The 20,772-nt window shown below is 44.8% G+C and overlaps 1 protein-coding gene across 1 annotated transcript in view; it reads right to left on the bottom strand.

The window, feature by feature from the left end:
• KDM7A (lysine demethylase 7A) overlaps nucleotides 1–17,906 on the bottom strand; it is a gene marked incomplete at both ends in the record, with an annotated part of 80,194 nt that extends 62,288 nt beyond the window's left edge. Inside the window, one exon of the mRNA XM_080701565.1 lies at nucleotides 17,713–17,906. Coding sequence (XP_080557691.1) covers nucleotides 17,713–17,906 — 194 coding nt within the window. The remainder of the gene's footprint in view (nucleotides 1–17,712) is intronic.
• Nucleotides 17,907–20,772: the final 2,866 nt, after the last annotated feature.

Below are 20,772 nucleotides of genomic sequence, written 5' to 3' on the forward strand. Positions count from 1 at the left end.
TAGGGTAATTTCTAGCTAAAACCTAAAGATTGAGTACCCTTACTTAAGGAGCTATCAATTTTATCATAATACAAGACCTAAATAGGATGCACTGTATCTCTAAGCCATCCATCCGATTGTGTTCTGGGGAAAATGACCTAGGCAGAGCTTCTCCTATCTGAAGCTAGTACCTAGCACCACAATCGCTGGCTTAAAAAATTCCAATCTTGCCTGCCAGACCCATTTAGTAAATATTTGCCAAGCCCCTTTAGCATGGCTTGCCACCAATGTATCGGAATATGGAGTGGGCTGGGAGTTTATGAAGTCGTGTTCCATGATTTCCCATAGAAATCCCAAGCGTTGCTCTAGATCTTAAGTGTTTTAAGAACAGAACATTAGAAGCAGCAGTGGGAGCCGGGCGTGGTGGCGCACGCTTGGAATCCCAGCATTCGGGAGGCAGAGAACGGAGGATCGCAGTTCAAAGACAGCCTCAGCTACTTAGTGAGGCCCTCCAAGACTTAGTGAGACCCTGTTTCAAAATAAATAATAAAAAATAGGGAGGGGTTGTAGCTCAAAGGTCAAATGCCCCTGAGTTCCATCCCCAGACCCACAAAAAAAAAAAAAAAAAAGGAGCAGCAGTGGGAACTAGTCAAAGCAGATTACTACAGAGCAGCAGGAAAATAACCGAAGATAGATGAAACCCTATCAATAAATGCCCACTGGTCCAGGGCTATTTAGAACACCAACATTTCATGACACAGAAAATAACTAAGGGTCCATGAGAGTTGTCACCAAAATTAGTGTAATAGTCTATTAAGAAGAGCAAATCCTTCTAAAAACTGTTGACATATAGCTGGGCGTGGTGGCGCACGCCTGTAATCCCTGCGCGGCGCTTGGGAGGCGGAGACAGGAGGATCGCGCTGGCTTAAGAGACCCTGTTTCCAAATAAAATATAAAATAGGTCTGGGAGTGTAGCCCGGAAGTAGAAGGGCTTCCAGGAACCCCAGTACCACCAAAAAAGAAAAAAGAAAAAAAGAAAAAAGTACTTAACCTGCTCATTCTTTGCACACAGGTGCTCCTCTCGATGCCTGCTGCGCTGTTCCCTCGCTCTGGTACCCTCTCATCCTCACTGGGAAAAACAGGCATTAGAATATGCACCAAGGGCCGGGCGTGGTGGCGCACACTTGTAATCCCCATGCTTGGGAGGCTGAGCCAGGAGGATCGCGCAGGTTCGAAGCCAGCCTCAGCTACTTAGTGAGGCTCTCAGCAACTTAGTGAGACCCTGTTTCCAAATAAAAATATAAAATGGGTCTGGGAGTATAGCGCGGAAGTAGAACGCCTCTGGGTTCCACCCCCAGTACCACCAAAAAAAAAAAAAAAAAATTATATACATATATATATATATGCACCAAATAAGTATAATAAGTAAATTTATGGTAAATTTACTATTATATAAACAGGTATACATTAATAACACTTATGCAATATTCAGTTCCTGAACAAAAATTAGACAAAACTGTCCAACTTGACAAGGAAATCCACAATTAATTTGTAGAGGAGGAAAAAAACCATCTCTAAACCTCAAGAATTCTCCACAGGAAAAAAATAATCATCTCTAGCAACCTACTATGTGTCAGGTCCAGAGGCACCCATTAAACGTATGTTTTCGTTTTGTGTGTTGGAGATTGAACCCTGAAGCATTCTACCCCCAAGCTACATTCCCAGACCTATTGTATTTATTTGAAAACTCACTACGTTGCTGAGAGCCTTGCTAAATTGCCAGACCTGGCTCTGAAACCTCAATCCTCCCATCTCAGTCTCCCAAATACTGGGATTACAAGTATGTGCCACCATGCCCAGAAGATCTGAGTTTTAAAGAGAAATTCTGTCCCACCAGGGGGGAAACTCAGCTCTAGGATAACCTATACAGGCTCAGCCGCTATGAATCTCTTGTGAAACTGGACCGTTATGTAGAAGACAAAAATGTGGAACAGGTGAATGTCAAAGAACTACTGAAGACAGCAGGGAGGGGCAGCGTTAAGAGATGAGGAAAGAGAAGCAGAGGAGGGCGGCAAAGCAGGAAGAAAACCTGCCAGGGACTTCCTAGGGGCCACATGAGTGAAGCTCACTGCTGTCACTTTAGCCAGGACTGTTTCATATAGTTATATCCAAGACCCTTCAGAAGGTGAGTCATGATGTCTGCATCTAGTATACATGACACAGGAGGCACTCTGGCAGCCCAGAGAGGAGGCCACGCCTAGTTCTTGGAGGGGAAAGCTCCCATGCGACTGCCACAAGAAGTTTCTGAAACCCTGAGTGAAAACTGGCCAGAATGCCTGAATGGGGTGCCCTGCGTCCGGAACTCATCACGCACGTGGCTTAGTTATGATGCTATCCAAACTGTTTCCTTTTCTGACCTTTGTTCACAAATTTTTTTTAGTCCGAAGGGTCCCTGGGTGGTGAACTATCTCCAGGACCTCCAAGAAAATCCCTTCAGGGCCATTTTATTTTGTGGCACTGGAGATTGAACCCTGGGGCATTCTACCTTCAAGATACACCCCAGCCCCATTTTTTATTCTTTATTTGAAACAGGGTCTCACTACGTTGCAGAGGGCCTCACTAAGTAGCTGAGGCTAGCCGTGAACCTGTGATCCTCCTGTCTCATCCTCCCAAGTACTGGGGTTACAAGCATGTGCCACCACACCCTGCTTAATTTTCTTTTAATATTAGAGAATCCACAAGAAGCTACATAAATCAAAAAAAGACCACACTGGACCACATTCCAATTTCTCTGTGAAACAGCAACTACGCAAGTGACAACAGCTTTTGCACATTAAGAACACCAAATGGTGAGGCCTGGGGCATAGCTCAGTGGTAGCGCACTTGCCCGGCATGCACTAGGCCCCAGGATCAATCTTCAGCACTCCCTCCTAATGATCTACAATGACAGGTTCTCCTAGCTTTGGGAATTCTATGATTTTTACTTTACATGATGTCAAACTGTTAAGATTACTAACTAGTAAAGAGGAGTCAATGTTAGATTTTGGAATTCCTGGGTTTATGCTCAAAGAAAATGATATTTCTAAATTATAATGGAAGAGAATTACTTCACAAAACATTCTAAGTGTTTCTTCCCCTTTTCTGCAATAAAACATGAACTGGATATAGTGTCATTACATTTCCTCTATCACTGAATTTTTTTAGCATGAATTTAGGAAAATAATGAAATGAACACCCAAATAAGGATTGTCAATTATTAGAAAACTTCATATCACATTCCAAAATAAAAGTGATTGCAAAGAAAGGACATTTTCTCTCCTCCTCTCTTCCTCCATCCCTCTGTTCCCTTTCTTCCTAAAAAAAAGGTACAAATATTAGTATAGTCTACTGAAGTTTTCAGAAGAACCTCCTTGCCGCTGCCACCACCCCTACCCAATTGTGCTCTTTATTAATGAGAATGAAGCTGTGAAGTACAAAATACATCTTTGCGACAGCCCAAGAAACAACTCAAAATTTCTCTACTTTGTGGTTTACTTTTAGAAGTGATAATCTGGATGCAGACAATTCTGAGTTACTCCCAAGTCAGGTACCATCCCCAATTCAGCAGTTATTTCCAATAAGGCCTCAATTCTAACAACGCTTTTTGATGTATTAGAATTATCAGATAGTAGTAGGGCATGGTAGCACATTCTTGTAATCCCAGTACTTGGGAGGCTGAGATAGGAGAATCACAGGTTTGTGACCTGCCTCAGCTATTCCTTAGTTGAGGCTCTGCAACTTAGTGAGACACTGTTTCAAAAATAAAGAATTCAAAATGGGGCTGGGCTGGGCATGGTGGCATACACTTGTAATCCCAGCATTTGGGAGGCTGAGATGGAAGGATCGAGGTTCGTGGGCAGCCTCAGCTACTTAGTGAGGCCCTCTGCAACTTAGTGAGACCCTGTTTCAAAATAAAGAATAATATTTTTAAAAAATAGAGCAGGAAGTTGTAGCTAATAGTTGAATGCCCCTGGGTTCCATCCCCAGAGCCACAAAAAAAAAAAAAAACATATTTCTAATTTATTCCCTGGTAGAAAGACCTTTTACATTTGCACAGTATACTTAAACTACTCAAACTTTTGTTGCAGTATCCCTGTTCTTTATGCTTCTTGTCTTTGAGTAATGGGCCCTTTGGAATTATCGCCATCTTGCCAGGAAGGCCTGTAACTTCTGGCTCGAAGTGATCCCTTCACTTTGGTCTCTAGAGTAGCTCACTACCACACTCAGATGATCTGAATTTCATTTTATTTTATTTTTGAGATACTGGGGATAAAACCCAAGGCCTCACACATGCTAGCAAGGGGCTCTGCCACTGAGATGTCTTCTCTGCTTGGTTTTGTTTTGTTTTGTTTTTGGTGGTACTGGGGTTCCTGGAAGCCCTTCTACCTCGGGGCTACACTCCCAGACCTATTTTTTTATATTTTTATTTGGAAACAGGGTCTCTTAAGCCAGCGTGCGCGATCCTCCTGTCTCCGCCTCCCGAGCGCGGGGATGACAAGCGTGCGCCGCCACGCCGGCTCCTTTTTGTTTTTTAATGGTAGGTTATATGGGCAAAGGAGACCTGGACTCTTTTTGTATTTATCTTTGCGTGTGTGGTACTGGCAATTGAACCCAGAGGCATTCTACCTCTAAGCTACACCCTAGCCCTCTTTTAAATTTTGAAATAAGATCTCATTAAATTGCTGAAGCTGGCCTCAAACCTGAGATCAGCATCCCAAGTACTGGGGTCACAAGTGTGCACCACTTTGCCCAGCTTATATTTATCTTCTTTACATCGCTATATGCTTAGAATTAATAATATTATGCATTAAATTTCTCCTTTAATAACCAAAGGAGAATTTTAATGGAACAATTAATTTTTAAAACTAACAAAAAGGGGAAAAACAAACATTTAATAATGCCTCTCCTATACAAACTGTAAAACTGGTAATCAGAGAATAGATGAACCAGTTGTAGTGGTGCACACCTGTAATCCCAGTACCTGGGAGGCTGAGATAGGAGGTTAGCAGGTTTAAGGACAGCCTCAGCAATACAGCAAGACTCAAAAATCTAGCAAGACCTTATTTCAAAATAAAGTACAGCTGGTGGTATACTCAGTAGAATGCCTCTGAGTTCTACCCCAATACCAAAAAAGAGAGAGAAATATGAAGAAATGTTTTCTTTATATAAGTATTACAGCTTAAAAAAAGGAATTTTGTAATTAAAATATTTTCAAGCCAGGTGTGGTGGCTCATGCTTGTCATCCCAGTACGTGGGAGGCTGAGACAGGAGGACGGCAGGTTCACAGGCAGCCTCAGCAACTTAGTGAGACCCTGTTTCAAAATAAGGAATAAAATAGGGCAGGGGGTGTGGCTCAGAGGTAGGATGCCCCAGGGTTCACACCCCAGTACCACACACACACAAAATTCCAACCACTGAAGAATGAACGAGTGAATGAGTATTCACTGGCGGATGGCTGCAAACATGAAAGAAACCACCAGGGGGCACTGTGGTGAGCACCTATAATCCAGTGCTTGGGAACTGATACAGGAGGAATGCAAGTTCAATGTTAGCCTTGGCAACTTAGTGAGACCCTGACTCAAAAAGTAGAAATTTTAGAGTGGGGCATGGTTGTTGAAGACCTGTAATCCAAGCACTTGGGAGGCTGAGATAAGAGAATTGCAGGTTGACAGCCTAAGCAACTTAGGCCCTCTGCAACCCAGTAAGACCCTGTTTCAAAGTAAGAAATAAAAATAGGGCTGGGATGTAGCTCCGAGGTTGAATGCCCCTGGGTTCAATCCCTAGCACCAAAAACTATATAAATAAAAATAAACAATTTTTAAAAAGCAAGGGAACTGGGTGTGGTGGCGCACAATTGTAATCCCAGCATTCGGGAGGCTGAGACAGGAGGATTGTGGTTCGTGGACAGCCTCAGCTATTTAGTAAGGTGCTTTGCAACTCAGTGAGACCCTGTTTCAAAATAAAGAATAAAAAATGGGGCTGGGGATGTAGCTCCCAAGTAGAATGCCCCTAGGTTCTATCCCCAGTACTGAAATAAATAAATACCAGCAAGGGGTATAGATCATTGGTAGAATCCCCCTGGGTTCAATTTCCAGTAACCCCCTCTACATAAACACTGTCTGTATATAATATATGCATATATTATATATGTGTTATATGTATATCAACAGATCTGAAGGAAAAAAATATATGATTATCTCCATAGATGATGCAGCCTTTGACCAAATCAATATCCATGCTACCTCTGGGCTATACCCCAGCCCTATTTTACTTTTTACTTTGATACATAGTCTTGCTAAGTTTCTGTGTGCTGGCCTCAAACCTCTCAGCATCCCAAGTATTGGAATTAGAAGTGTTTGCCACCATACCTGGTAACTACATGAATAAAAAAATCACCATAAACAAAACCAAAAGACAACTAAAACCTAGGGAGAGAATACTGATAACATATGCTAGTATCCTTAATATGTAAACAGCTCTTTAAAAATGAAAAACAAGCATGGCATATTGGAGCAGGCCTGTCATCCTAGAACTTGGAAGGCTGAGATAGGGGGATTACAGATTCAAGGCCTGCCTTAGCAATTTAGCAAAGTCCTCTGCAACTTAGTGAGACACTGTTAAAAAAAATAACAAAATAAAGCTGAGGGGTGTAGCTCAGAGGTAGAATGAATGCCCTTGGGTTCAATCTCCAGTACTACCAAAAAAAAAAAAAAAAAAAAAAAAAAAACCTGATGGAATAAGAAATCAATATAAACAGATGATTCTGAAAGAAACAGACCCTACAACATGAAGATTGTCCAATCTCATTTATAATTAAAGAAATGCAGACTGACAAAAACATGGAAACCGTTTTTCATTTATTGTACTGACAAAAATTAAAAACATGACCACATATTCTGATGGCAAGGATGTGATTAAAAAGGCACTCTCAGCCGGGCGTGGTGGCGCACGCTTGTAATCCCTGCACTTGGTAGGAGGAGACAGGAGGATCGCACAGGTTCGAAGCCAGCCCCGCTGGCTTAAGAGACCCTGTTTCTAAATAAAAAAGTATAAAATAGGTCTGGGAGTGTAGCCCAGAGGCAGAAGGGCTTCCAGGAACCCCAGTACCACCCAAAAAGGGGGGGGGGGACTCTCATACACTGCTCTGGGAATGCAAAACGGCCCAACAGTTCTAGAAGGAAAACTAGTAATTCTAATAAAATAATGTATTCATTTATCTTTGGGGGTGGGCATATGGGAATAGAACCCTGGTGCAGTCTACCTCGGAGGTACACCCCAGACCTATTTATGTTTTATTTTTTATTTTTTTGCAGGTCTGGGGATGGAACCCAGGGGCATTTGACCCCTGAGCTACACCCCCTGCCCTATTTCTTATTCTTTATTTTGAAACAGGGTCACTAAGTTGCAGAGGGCCTCACTAAGTAGCTGAGGCTGTCCGCGAACTGCGATCCTCTGTCTCAGACTCCTGAATTCTGGGATTCCAAGCGTGCGCCACCACGCCCGGCTTATTTTTTATTTTGAAATAGGTTCTCATCCAGTAACCCAGGCTGGCTTTGAACCTATGCTCCTCCTGTCTGGGATTGCAGGTGTCCCACCACGCCCAGCAGCACTTATTCTTTGACCAAGTAACCCCGCTTTTAGCAATCTAACTAAAGATATACCTCTAACAATATGACAATGCATTTGCACAGTCACTGCAGTACTGTTTGTACTTGCCAAACACCCTAAACAAATGACCATAAGAAAGTGGTTGAATAAAACAGGTAGGTGCATCCCCACAAAGGCTGCTGGGTAGGTAGCTCAGTGGTAGGTCACGGGCTTAGCATTCACGAGGCCCTCTAGAACCAAACACTAAAATAAGGAAGGAAGAACACCCACACAGAAGAGATAAACCAGAAACAAAACGATTACTTAAAGGGGGTAGGTGGGAAGGGTAGAAAGAAGGAAATGAGAAAATCAAAGGAGGGACAAAGTAGGAATAAGATTTCTAAGTGTATCTTTCATGTAACTGGCTTCTTAGAACCACAGTAATGTTTTATATATTTAAAAAATAAATCAACATTAAAACCAACCAAGATATGGGAAGAATCCAAACTGCAATATAAACGTACAAATAAACCTAACTACACTACAAACAAATGATATAACACACTGAAGTGGAGGAGAGAAGAATGATTATAATCTAAGTAACTTGGAAAAACTGTATTTTGGTTGAATATTGTTTGGCTAAAGACAAAAAGAACTACATACAAATACCATAATATACAATTCTATAAAACCTAGCAAATTCGTTTCTCACAATGGAATGGGTTAGCAATTCTAGGACTTTATGTATTCACCAGGATTCAACAAATAAATAAATATACTGTAGATAATGACAGCTGAGTTTCACACTGTTGGACCAAAAAAAGTTACAAGAAGAGAAAGGGAGAAGGCTAAAATGAACTAATTGTAGTTCCATGTAGTAGTGGACTAGAATCAGAGGCACCATATTACAACATATGGTTTGGTTATAACCTAACAAACACAGATGTCCATGCATGTGACTGGTTAGCATGTTTCCTAGACTGTTCACTGAGAACACCTAGAAGCAACATCCAGCCTCGTACCAGACAGCCCTTGGTTCTAAACATTATTCTCCAATAGGAAGAGCTAAGACTCATAAAATGCACACAAAAATCAAACAAGTTGCTGTTCATTCACACGATATTTAATGGGAAAATGCACTTTGTTAACAGAAAAGTAAGTAAAGCCAGCTGCAGTGGCACACTGCTTTTAACCCCAACTACTTGGAGACTGCAAGGAGTCTGGCAAGGTCAAAGCCAGCCTGGATAACTTAGCAAGACCCTTTTTTCTTTTTCTTTTTCTTTTTTTTTTTTGGGGGGGGGGTGGTACTGGGGTTCCTGAAAGCCCTTCTACCTCTGGGCTACACTCCCAGACCTATTTTATACTTTTTTATTTGGAAACAGGGTCTCTTAAGCCAGCGAGGCTGGAACAGAACCAGCGCGATCCTCCTGTCTCCGCCTCCCAAGCGCGGGGATGACAAGCCTGCGCCACCACGCCCGGCGTAGCAAGACCCTCTGTCAAAATAAAAAGGGCTGTGGATGTAGCTCAGTGGCAGAGTGCTTGTGTAGCACGTGCAAGGCCCTCAAGTCAAGCCCCAAAACTGCAAAAAAAAAAAAAGAAAAGAAAAGAAAAGAAAAGAGAGGAGAGAAAAAAGTAAACAATCAGTACAGTAATAAAATGTAACTCACAAAAAGAACCCAAAACTTGGTAGCTAGCAGCTGTGAGATCAGCACCCACCAGCTGTTTAGAAGCTGTGCAAATTATCATGGACTTTAAATTGCCAGAGCTCGCTTTATAACCAAACTGCTCTACACCTGTTTTTATTCTCCACCCCCCCCACACACACGCATGCATGCACTTCAAATTTTCAGAAACAAAAGCATTCCTCCCCTTGAATGATAAGAAAACTAATTCCAAGCCTAAGAACACAGGATGTAAGAGAATAATAAGAACTCTGCCTCCAACTAATGGTTCTTTTTTTTTTTTAAGTGCTCAATGAGATAACTCTATGTCCCCTGTGATAAACTGTCATATCAAAAATAGAAGTCAAGGTCAATTTGTTTTCTTATAGGAGGTAAATATTCACTTAGTGAGTTTATATTATTAACACCAAAAGACATCATCACTGGGAGGCTGAGACAGGAAGGTTGCAGGTTCAAGAACAGCCTGAGCAACTCTGTAAGACCCTGTTTCAATACAAAAAGTAAAAAGCCAGGCATGGTAGCGCACGCATTTGAGAGGCTGTGACAGGAGGATGGTGGGTCCCGGACAGCCTCAGCTACTTAGTGAGGCCCTCTACAACTCAGTGAGACTATTTCAAAATGAAGAATTAAAAACAGGACTAGGGGTGCCACTCAGAGGTAGAATGCCCCTGGGTTCCATCCCCAGTACTGCAAAATAAATAAATAAATAAATAAATAAATAAATAAATAGGGATGGGAATGGAGCTCTGTGGTAGAATGCCCCTGGGTTCAATCTCCAGTATCATAAATAAGACATCATCAATGACAAATACCTATAAGAAATTTTTAAATAATCCCAACGCCTAAATAGCTTTAAAAGACTAATACACTACATTAAGAAATCCATTTATAACAAGGATGACAGTAGAGCTAAATTAGAAGTTTTCAAATAGGCATTTTATAAATATTCTGTCCCCAAAGCAGGTTTTTTTGTTTTGTTTTGTTTTTCCGGGTCTGGGGATGGAAGCCAGGGGCATTCGACCGAGCTACACCCGCTGGCCTGTTTCTTATTCTTTTTTTTTTTTTTTTTGGTGGTACTAGGGTTCCTGGAAGCCCTTCTACCTCTGGGCTACACTCCCAGACCTATTTTTACATTTTTATTTGGAAACAGGGTCTCCTAAACCAGCGCGCGCGGCTGGCTTCAAACCTGCACGATCCTCCTGTCTCTGCCTCCCAAGTGCGGGGATTACAAGCGTGCACCACCACGCCCGGCCTCTTATTCTTTATTTTGAAACAGAGTCTAAGTAGCTGAGGCTGTCTGCGAAATGCGATTCTCCAGTCTCAGCCTCCTGAATGCTGGGATTACAAGTGTGCACCACCGCCCAGCTCCCAAAGCAGTTATAATTCTTAATATACTTACATTCTAGAAAACTAATTTTTTTAAAGAGCCAGAAACATAAGACATTTACAGTGTCTCTCTCTGGAACCGTGTCCAATCTGTTCTACCTGCATACCCCCAAACGGAGACAAACCACTGGCTCTCCTGTGGCTGCCGGCCAGGAGCAGAGGTCCAGGCCAGCTTCCAGTGAAGCCAGGCGTCGACAGTCTCCTCGCTCTGTGAGCAGAGGAAAGATTCTGAACTCTAACCCTGGGCTTGCTCAGCTGTAAAATGCAGATAGTTATAACTCTGATCCAACAAGGTGAAGGTGAGAATGGAATGAGTTAATAAACACCTAATGTACATCAGTGAAGCGTTCAGTTAAGTGTTCACGTGAATTTCTGGGGCTGAGGCACCTGAGAAAACCCTGCCTAATTCTCTGCCCCTGTGAACTCAGCCTTTCATTCACTCAGGATCCGGGATTCAAACTCAGCACGGGCCATTTGTAAGCGCGTCACGAGGAGTACTACAATGGCCTTCTTACTGGTCTCCTTGGCCTCTCCTTTGCCTCCTCCCAATCTCCCCTCCAGGTGGCGGCCAGAACAATCCTGCGGCACAGGCCAGGCAAGCACTCTACCGCTGAGCTCTGCTCCGGACCGCAACCATCCTGCTCAGTGTTATGTCAACTAGTTGACTCTTGTGCTCAAAGCAAACTATTTACTCAAGGGTAAAATCCAAAATATTAGCCCTGGCCTACAAGACCCAACAGTGATCTGCCCTACTTCCCTCCACGTGATGTTCCTGTTCTTCCAAAAAAAAAAAAAAAAAAAAAAAAAAAAGCCTGACCACCCTCGGGATGCTGAACTTCTTTTTCCTTTGGCCTGACATTCCACAGACATCCCTGAGCTCAAATGTCTCCAGCTTTCCGTATCACACCAGGAGAGGCAACACTGCTACCTCCCCGTCCCCTTCTTTTCCTGATTCAATCTTTCTACCACTCATCACTTACACATCTTATGTACTTGTTCCTCTCTTTCCCGCTACGCGATGTTCCCAGTAAGAACTCTGCTCTGGTTGTTGATATATCCCTACCACCGAGATAGAGCCTGGTAGGTCACCAAGGAGGCCGAAGTCAACATCACACATACTGAGGAAACAAGGGACTATTCCACTCAAGTCAGGGACAAGAAACAAAATTATAAATACTATACACCACCTACCAAACTGGCCAATTTTAATTTTATTAAGTACACTTCGAACATTAAACTTTCTTATTTTAAATCCACAGTGCAAACCCGGCACAGTGGCACACGCTTGTAATCCCAGCATGTGGGAGGCTGAGACAGGAGGCTTGCAGATCGCGGACAGCCTCAGCTACTTAGGCTCTTGCAACTCAGTGAGACCCTGTTTCAAAATAAAGAATAAAAAAAATAGGCCTGGAGGTAGAATGTCCCTGGGTTCCATCCATACCGCAAAAATAAAAAAATAAATAAATCTTCAGTGCACATACCACTCAGTGAACTTTCAGATATGGACATATTCATGTAACCAGTACCAAAGGAGAAGAACATTTCCTGCACCTCAGAAGCTCCCTCTTAGCCAATACTCTTCTAGCTTCTATCCCAAATTCTGCCTGTACTGGAGCTTCATACAAATAGAATCAAACAGTATACTCTTTTGTGTCCGGCTTCTTGTGTTCAACTTTACATCTGTGACATTCACTTATGCCGGTACCCGCAGCAATAGTGAGCACATTCTTTTTTCTTGCTAAGTAGTATTCCACTTTATAAATATACTATTATTTACCTAATCTACCATATGATGCTATTTAGAAACAACCTAAATAGCATCTACTATAGAATTACTATGAGCAGTTCTAGGTATGTCATTTGGTGAGAACACTCACTTATCTACAGACTGGCAAAGATTTTGTTTGTTTGTTTGCTTGATTTGAAGGGAGGAGTAACAACACTTTAGACTTATAAGGGTGCAGGAAACTAAAAATTGGGCACTGCTGGTGAAAATATAAATTGGAATAACCTTTCTGGAGGACAATCTGGTAATAGGCACAAGAAGTCTAAATTAAACCTTCTGACCAAAAATTCTAGTTCAAAGAAAATATGCCAGGTTATCTTCTAAGTATTTAACATGTATTAACTATTTGGTTTATTTTAAGGAAATAATTAGAGATGCTCACAATAATGTGTTAAAAAGACATCAATTAGCCGGGCGTGGTGGCGCACGCTTGTAATCCCCGCACTTGGGAGGCAGAGACAGGAGGATAGCTAAGGTTCGAAGCCAACCGCGCGCGCTGGCTTAAGAGACCCTGTTTCCAAATAAAAATGTAAAAATAGGTCTGGGAGTATAGCCCGGAGGTAGAAGGGCTTCCAGGAACCCCAGGACCACCAAAGACATCAATCAGCCAGATGTGGTGGCGCACACCTGTAATCTCAGTACCTGGGAGGCTAAAATAGAATTGCAGATCTAAAACCAGCTTCAGCAACTTAGTAAAATGCTCAGCAACCTAAAAAGATCCTGTGCCCAAATACAAAAATACAATAGGGCTGGAGGGTAGCTCAGAGGTAGAAGAGGTAGCATGCCCCTGGTTCAATCCCCAGCACCATCAAAAATTAACAAAAAGTATATCCTTATAAATACAAGTAGTAGTAGTAAACAAAATAAATAACAAAAAGGAAGTGATTTTCAAATGCATTGTACCTGCCCAGAATTAAACATTATGCAGCAACTAAAAATGTTTTCAAAGAACATCAAAGAAGTGGACACGGTAGTGCATGACTGTAATCCCAATACCTGGGAGGCTGAGACAGGAGGATCGCGCTTTCGTCAACAGCCTCAGCTACTTGGCAAGGCCCTCCACAACTTAGTGAAACCTCTTTCAAGATAAACAATAAAGAGTAAAGCGTGGTGGCGCATGCTTGTAATCTAAGTGCTTGGGAGGCTGAGACAGGAGGATCGCACAGGTTCGAAGCCAGCCTCAGCCACTTATTGAGGCTCTCAGCAACTTACTGAGGCCCTGTTTCCAAATAAAATATAAAATAGGTCTGGGAATATAGCCCAGAGGTAGGAAGCCCCTGGCTTCCTCCCCCAGTACCACCTAAACAACAACAACAACAACAACAACAACAACAACTAGGGCTGGGGTGCAACTTAGAGGTAGAATACTCCTGGGTTCCATCCCTAATACACACACATGGGGGGGGGCGCATGCATGCACACACCAACTGGAGGCAAAAAGTTCCTGGGTTCAATCCCCAGTACCACAAAAAAGAGTGGGTATGGTGGTATAACTATTAAGAAGACCTTGGAGGATCACAGGCTCAAGGCCAGCCTCAGCCTCATCAATGGAGCAAGACCCTGTTTCAAATAAAAACAGCTGGCAGTGTAACTCAGAGGTAGAACACCCCCAGGTTCAATCTCCAGTATCCAAAAATTTAAAAAAACAGGTATGAGGGAAAGTACACCTTAACGGAAGAAGATAGCAGTAGAATCCATAAAACAACTTCCAATTTGTTTTTTTTTTTAAAGTTATACAAATAAGCCAGTATTTGAGAGGCTGAGACAGGAGGATCGTTGTTCACGGACAGCCTCAGCTACTTAGTGATGCCTTCTGCAACTTAATGAGACCCTGTTTCAAAGAAAAGAATAAAAAAAATTGGGCTGGAGATGTAACTCAGAGGTAGAATGCCCCTGGGTTCCATCCTCAGTACTGAAAAAAAAAAAAATACACACACACACACACACACACACACACACACACACACACTAGGCATGGTGGCACACTCCTGTAATCCCAGCTACTTAGAAGGCTGAAGGAGGAAGATATCACCTTTGAGATGCCTCAGGAACTTAGTAAGACTGTTTCAAAATAAAAAAGGGCTAGGGACATACCTCAGTGGTAAAGTGCCCCTGGGTTCAATCCTTATTACTAGGAGGATAAGAGAGGATATACACAAAGACATACCTCAAATGTAAAACAGTGGTTACCTCTGGAAGACACACTACCTTCACATGCACACGTGCCCACAGGTGTATGTGTATAAAATTTATACTTTCCTATACTACGCTTATAAATAAAAAGAATGTGATTTAAAAGAGTAATAAACAAATATGTTTGATCCTAATGGGGTTACAACTGACAATCTAAGATAACTGAATTAGGGCAGTGATGCAGTTTGTCATGAGGTGGAATCAAAGTGCTTCTGGAAAGTGGTGGCTCCAGGCTACACCATCAGGAAGGACCTCCATTGTTCTTCTTCCACTCAGGATTCAGAGACAGGAAGAATTCCACCGATGGGGTGGCAGGAACTTTCCCAGGAAAATCTTATTAATTCCTGGGCTCACTTGCCCCTAGGGTATCAATTATACGTCACACCCCGCCTGTAAGTGCTCTTTTTTTGCTCCCTTGCAAAAAAGGCTTAGCTGGACCAAGGGATGGGAATTCCTGAACGCCAAGGATGCGGCCAAAGTTGAACAGCCAGAGGAGGAAGCTGTTCCCTTCCCCTTGCAGCCTAACTGAAAGGCATCGAGGATGGACTCTCTTTTCCCTGTTGGGAGAAACTAGGACAACTAACTTATCAGATTGCCAGATATCAGAACCTCTAGGCAAAGTAAACTTACATTTATTCCAACATTCACAGACCCCCAAAATTTAAAATGCTATTCGACTTGAAGAAATAAAATTATCAAGAAATTATCCAGGTAAGCCAGGTATGGTGGCACATGCTTATAATCTCAGTACTTGGGAGGCTGAGACAGGAGGATCGCAAGTTCAAGGCCAGCCTAAGCTACTTAGTGAAGCCCTCCACAACTTAGTGAGACCCCCATTTCAAAATAAAGGGAAAAAAATAGGGCTGGGGGGTATAGTTTTGGGGTAGAATGCTCCTGGGTTCAATCCCCAGTAGTACAAAAGAAAGAAAGAAAGAATGAATGAATGAATGAATGAATGAATGAAAGGAGGGACGGTGGGAGGGAGAGGGAGGGGGGGGAGAGATGAATTATCCAGGTAGAGGTAATTCTCTATATTCAACCTCTTCTCAGCTGATGAACCATTTCTGGCAACCACAAGAAATCTGAGTGTGAGAATTAAAGATACACCTTGGTCCTTTAGAGGCCAATTCTCATAGAAGCAAATGATATTTGCTTAATAGTTAATATATAAGGAACAGTTTTCTGTGTTCAAAAAATAATCACTCATTTCATGGTACAGTAAGTATTTTACCATGAGTAAATATTAGTCACAGGAAAAGCAAAGACCTTGAATTGCCAATACTTCATTAAGAATTGAACTTACTAAAAAGATATTGCTTTTGTAGGGTAAAGAAATATCACTGAACTTTCTGGCTTTTAACATCTGAACCACATTAAAATCTCAGAAACCTATTTTAGAATCACTTCCATAAATATAAATTATACACATTTATATGACAAAGAAGAGAATATGTTTTGGTCTCTCTCTGCCTCTTTCATATATGCCCTATTTCCTTTTCAACTACTCTTAGTTATAAATATGCACATAAAAGTATAACAGAATTCTTCAGAAATTACCTGAGGCTTTCCATGGCTACCGTATGAAATTATCTAAATTAAGACAGAAAAAATCCTATACTAAAATGTATTGACCTATCTCTATATTACACAATGAGGCAAGTTCCTTCGGCAGCTTAAAACGCCCCGTTTTCATAACACAATTACCATGAATTTTTATTCTTATTTTATACAGAACTAAAATTATTGGACAACTTTTATTCTGGCTGCTTAGACTGTTACAAAAACAGGGTGTAAAATGTACTTGAAATAGGACTGGAAAGATGTGATATCTTCAAATAACACTTATGTTGTGTGTGTGGCACTGGGATTTGAACTCAGGGCATTCTGCCTTTGAGCTATACCACCAGTCCCTTTTTTATTTGTATTTATTTGTTTAAACAGGGTCTCACTAGATTGCTGAGAGTCTGGCCAAGTTGCCGCGGCTGCTCTGAAACCTGTGATCCTCGGGTCTCAACTTTCCAAGTAGTGGAATTACAGGCGTGAGCCGTGACACCTATTATATTTCACTTTTACATATAATCCAAATTCAGTTTAGACTTGTGGATAGTGTGTGGATAGTCTATTCTTAATTACAAATGACAAGGAATAATATTCCTCGGCCGCTTATCGGTCCGTTCGAGATGACTCTTATGCAACACGAGCATGCCGACCTGTTAAAGCGATCATCTGTGTCTTGTTTTTTTGTTGTCGGACTCCTCTAACTTAAAAACTGATTCAAACGACTGTACTTCTAAATTAAGTGAAACTCTACCTAGTTTCACTTAGAAGTGAAAACGCGGAGAAGAGCCCTTCATCTGCGTGTTTTCTCTCCCAGGACCGGTAGAGGGAGACTGAGACATCTGGCCTGGTCGCGCAGTGTTTCTGTAAAATTGGGGAGGGGGGAGCGGAGGCCGTATTTAAATGTCCTGCTGTCAATCAAAGGACACTTCCTACAATCACAGTCACCCTAACAGCTCTCACTCGCGAGCGTGCTCTCGCCGAGAGCCGACCCCGCCGGGGCTCGGGAAGCCGGCTTCCCCGAAAGGTGCCCGCGGGCTTCGCTGCAACCCCCAAATAAGGACTTGGGGAGCCCAACCCCAACTAGTTTCTTTGTTTAATGCCGGCGGATCCCTCCCACGCCGGAGTCAAGAGGCCGTGGCGCCGCCCTTCATTAGCCTCACACTTTGATTACAAAACACACGAGCCGGCGGCCTGGCGGCGGGGCGGCCGCTCGCAAACGTCAACCGCGGCCGGGAGGGCGCGCCCGCCCCAAACTTGCGGGGCCGGGCCGCGCGCTCCGCAAAGTTTGCGGCGCCTCCCCGCCCGCCGGGTCCCGAGCGCTAACTGTTGCCGCGGCCCCGCCGCCGCCGGGGAAGTTGGCGGCGGGCGCCGAGGGGGCGCGGCGGCCGGGGCCGGGGGGCGGCGGCGGGGCCGCGGCGGGCCGGCCAACTTCGCCGCCGCCCCTTTGTTCGCGCGGCTCGGGGCCCCCGGCCGGGCGGCCGCCGCCGGCGGGCTGCTCACCTGCCGTGGAACCAGTCCTTGCAGACGTCGCACTCGATCATGAAGCGGCTCACGTCGTACGGCTGCCGGCACACGCAGTACACCGGCGGGGGCGGCGGGGGCGCCGAGGCCCGGCCCGGGGCCGCCACCGACACGGCTGCCGCGGCGGCGCCCGCTGCGGCGCCCGCGGCCACCGCCGCCGCCGCTCCGGCCATCTTTAAAACACACACACACACGCACACGCTCGCTCGCGGCTCCGCTCGCCGACTGGAGCGAGCGCGGCCGCCAGCAGCGCCGCCTCCTGCAGCAGCCGGAGCAGCGGCGGCGGCGGCGGCGGCGGCGGCGCCTCAGTGCGCGCGCGCGGGGCGGGGGCGGCGCGCGCGGCCGGCCCGGCGGCTTCCGGCGCTCGGCGCGGGGGCGCGCCTGCCGGGGGCGCGCACGCCCGTGCCTGCGCGGCGCGCGCTCGCGCGGCGGCGGCCTGGCGGGCGGCCGGCCGGCGGAGGGCTCGGGCGGCGGGAGCGGGCGGGAGCCGCGGCGGGCGGCCGAGGGCGCGGCGGCCGCGGGCGGGGAGCTGCGGCCGCGTGGAGGGCGCGGCAGCCGCGGGGCGCGAGGAGGTGGCCGCCCGCCGCGTCGGGCTCCGCAGGACGCGTCTGAAGCCGGCCCGCGTCCGCGAGGGTCCCCGCGGCCTGGCGAAGCCCAGCAGCGCCCTGGAGTCGCCTCGGCCTCGGGAAGCCTGGCGCCCAGGGAGCCGCTGGGTCGTGGCGGAGGGCCGCCCACGACAGCACTCGGGACGGGGACCAGCCTTGAAGAGCGTTGGTGGAGAGAGGAATGGCGAAGAACCAGCGTGTTTATAAACAGCGTGACAGCGGCTCGGATGTTTTCGACTCCCAAGTTGGGAAGCTAGGCATACAATTCGAAAGAACTCTTCTCTAAGGAGGAAAAATACTACAAAAAAAAAAAAGCCGATCGTGTCTTATTCGGTGCCTCGTAGGCCATCAATAAGTATTTTTAAGTGTGGTTGACAGACAACTGTTAGATGATAAACAATAGAAGCAGCGCACAAAACTTAATAAAGATTGCCTTGGGATCGTAACTGAGGACCGGAAGGGATGCCGAGGGTTATTGGATGGAGTGTTCCAGCTGGAGTTCCGCAGGCACACGTCCATCAGTAGGGAAAGCCCGGCTCCTAGGGAACCGCTCATCTATTCTCACCTTTTAATAGTTGAGGAAAGCAAATAACTTTCTGAGGTCTCGCAGATACAGCTGGAACTAGGGTCTAGATTTCTTGATTCTGCACCCCTTCCTGGTTTGTTTGTTTGTTTGTTTGTTTGTTTGTTTTTCTAACCACACCACTGTTTGTCACATATATTATTGCAGATCAAGAAAAACCTGGCCGCCCGTGGTGGCAAGCTTGTAATCCCAGTACTCGGGAGGCTGAGACTGGAGGTTCACAGCCATCCTCAGGAACTTAGGCTTTCTGCAACTTAGTGAGACCCTATTTCAGAATTAAAAATAGAGCTAGGGGTGTAGCCAAGAGGTATAATGCTGCCCCTGGGTTCCATCTCCAGTACACACACACACACACACACACACACAGAGAGGAGAGAAAGACCTGGAAATCGTAGTTCAACAAACTGAATGAGCTGTTTGAAACATATTTCCACTGATGATAAAGGAAGAGTTGCTGCAAGCTTGGCATATGTTTAGAGGTATCATGGATTGGTAGAACGGAAAGAGCCCTGGATTCAAAGCCTGCTGCGGGACTGGGCAGGTCACTCCATTTCTCTTGAATTAGACCCCTGAAGATCTGTTAAAAGGAAAATTACAGCCAGGTGTGGTGGTGCACGCTTGTCATTGGTAATCCCAGCATTGGGGAGGCTGAGACAGGAGGATTTCAGGTTAGAGGACAACCTCAGCAAATAGTGAGGCTCTCATTCATTAACCTAGCGGGACCCTGTTTCGAAATAAAAGTAAAATAGGCTGGGAATGCAGCTCAGAGGTAGCATGTCCCTGGGTTCAATCCTCAGTGCCACACACACAAAAAGATAACAATACCTTCCGTAAATACTTCATTGAAGATTTTATAAGAGGTAAAAATGAATGTATTTTAAGTTACACTTTGTAGCGGTGTGTCGGGGGCAGCGCCACACCATCAGCAAAGAGAAAGCTGCCAACACTGCCGCCGTCATGTCTGGGCGAGGACACCCAAGCTGAGGCAGCCTGCTGGGAAGGTGGGAGGTATCCTCCGAGGGCACCTGGCTTGGGGATGGCAGCCTTGGGGTTGGGGGAGCCGCAGAGCAGGCAGTGGAAGCAGCAAGAAGTCAGTCATGTAGAGAAAATCGATCAAATAAGTAAATATATTAAGGAAAATAGCCGATCTCTCTGTGGAGAAAGGGAGTTACAAATATGAGAATAGACAACCTTAGTGGGGACTGGTAATGCACGTATCCATCTATTTATATAAACAGGTGTAGGTACATTAGTGCACACAGAGTGTTCCTTGAGAAGATCTGGGAATAGTGAATCTACAATGTGTACAACTTGTTCAGATCATGGCTCTAAATACCATTCTCCAGTTTTTTTTTTTTTTTGTATGTGTATGGTGCTGGGGATGGAACCCAGGGGCATTCTACCTCTGAGCTACACCCCCAGCCCGATTTTTTTATTCTTTATTTTGAAACAGGGTCTCACCAAGCTGCAGAGGGCCTCACTAAGTAGCGGAGGTCGGCCACAAACCTGGATCCTCCTGTCTCCGCCTCCCACCTACAAGGATTGCAACCATGCGCCACCACGCCTGGCTTCATTCTCCACTTTTCTTGGTAAAACAGTTGATTTCAGAACTAGAGAAGAGGAAATACAGAACGAGACTGGAGTCTAGTTGTACCAGATATATGGACGTGTGCAAAGATTAATGGGGTGTGTTAAAAGGACACAGGCCAATTTGGCAATCCCACTGGCCAAAATGGGACAAAGGAACTTCAAAGTTTAAAAAAGTGGTAATATATCATATACCTTTAAGTTGTGTGGGAAGCCGTATAGATATAAATAAACATATAAGGAATTGAGGTGCATAAAAAGAGT

The sequence above is a fragment of the Muscardinus avellanarius genome (genome assembly GCF_963383645.1).
Source record: "Muscardinus avellanarius genome assembly, chromosome: 9".
In the NCBI taxonomy this organism is placed as follows: Eukaryota; Metazoa; Chordata; class Mammalia; order Rodentia; family Gliridae; genus Muscardinus; species Muscardinus avellanarius.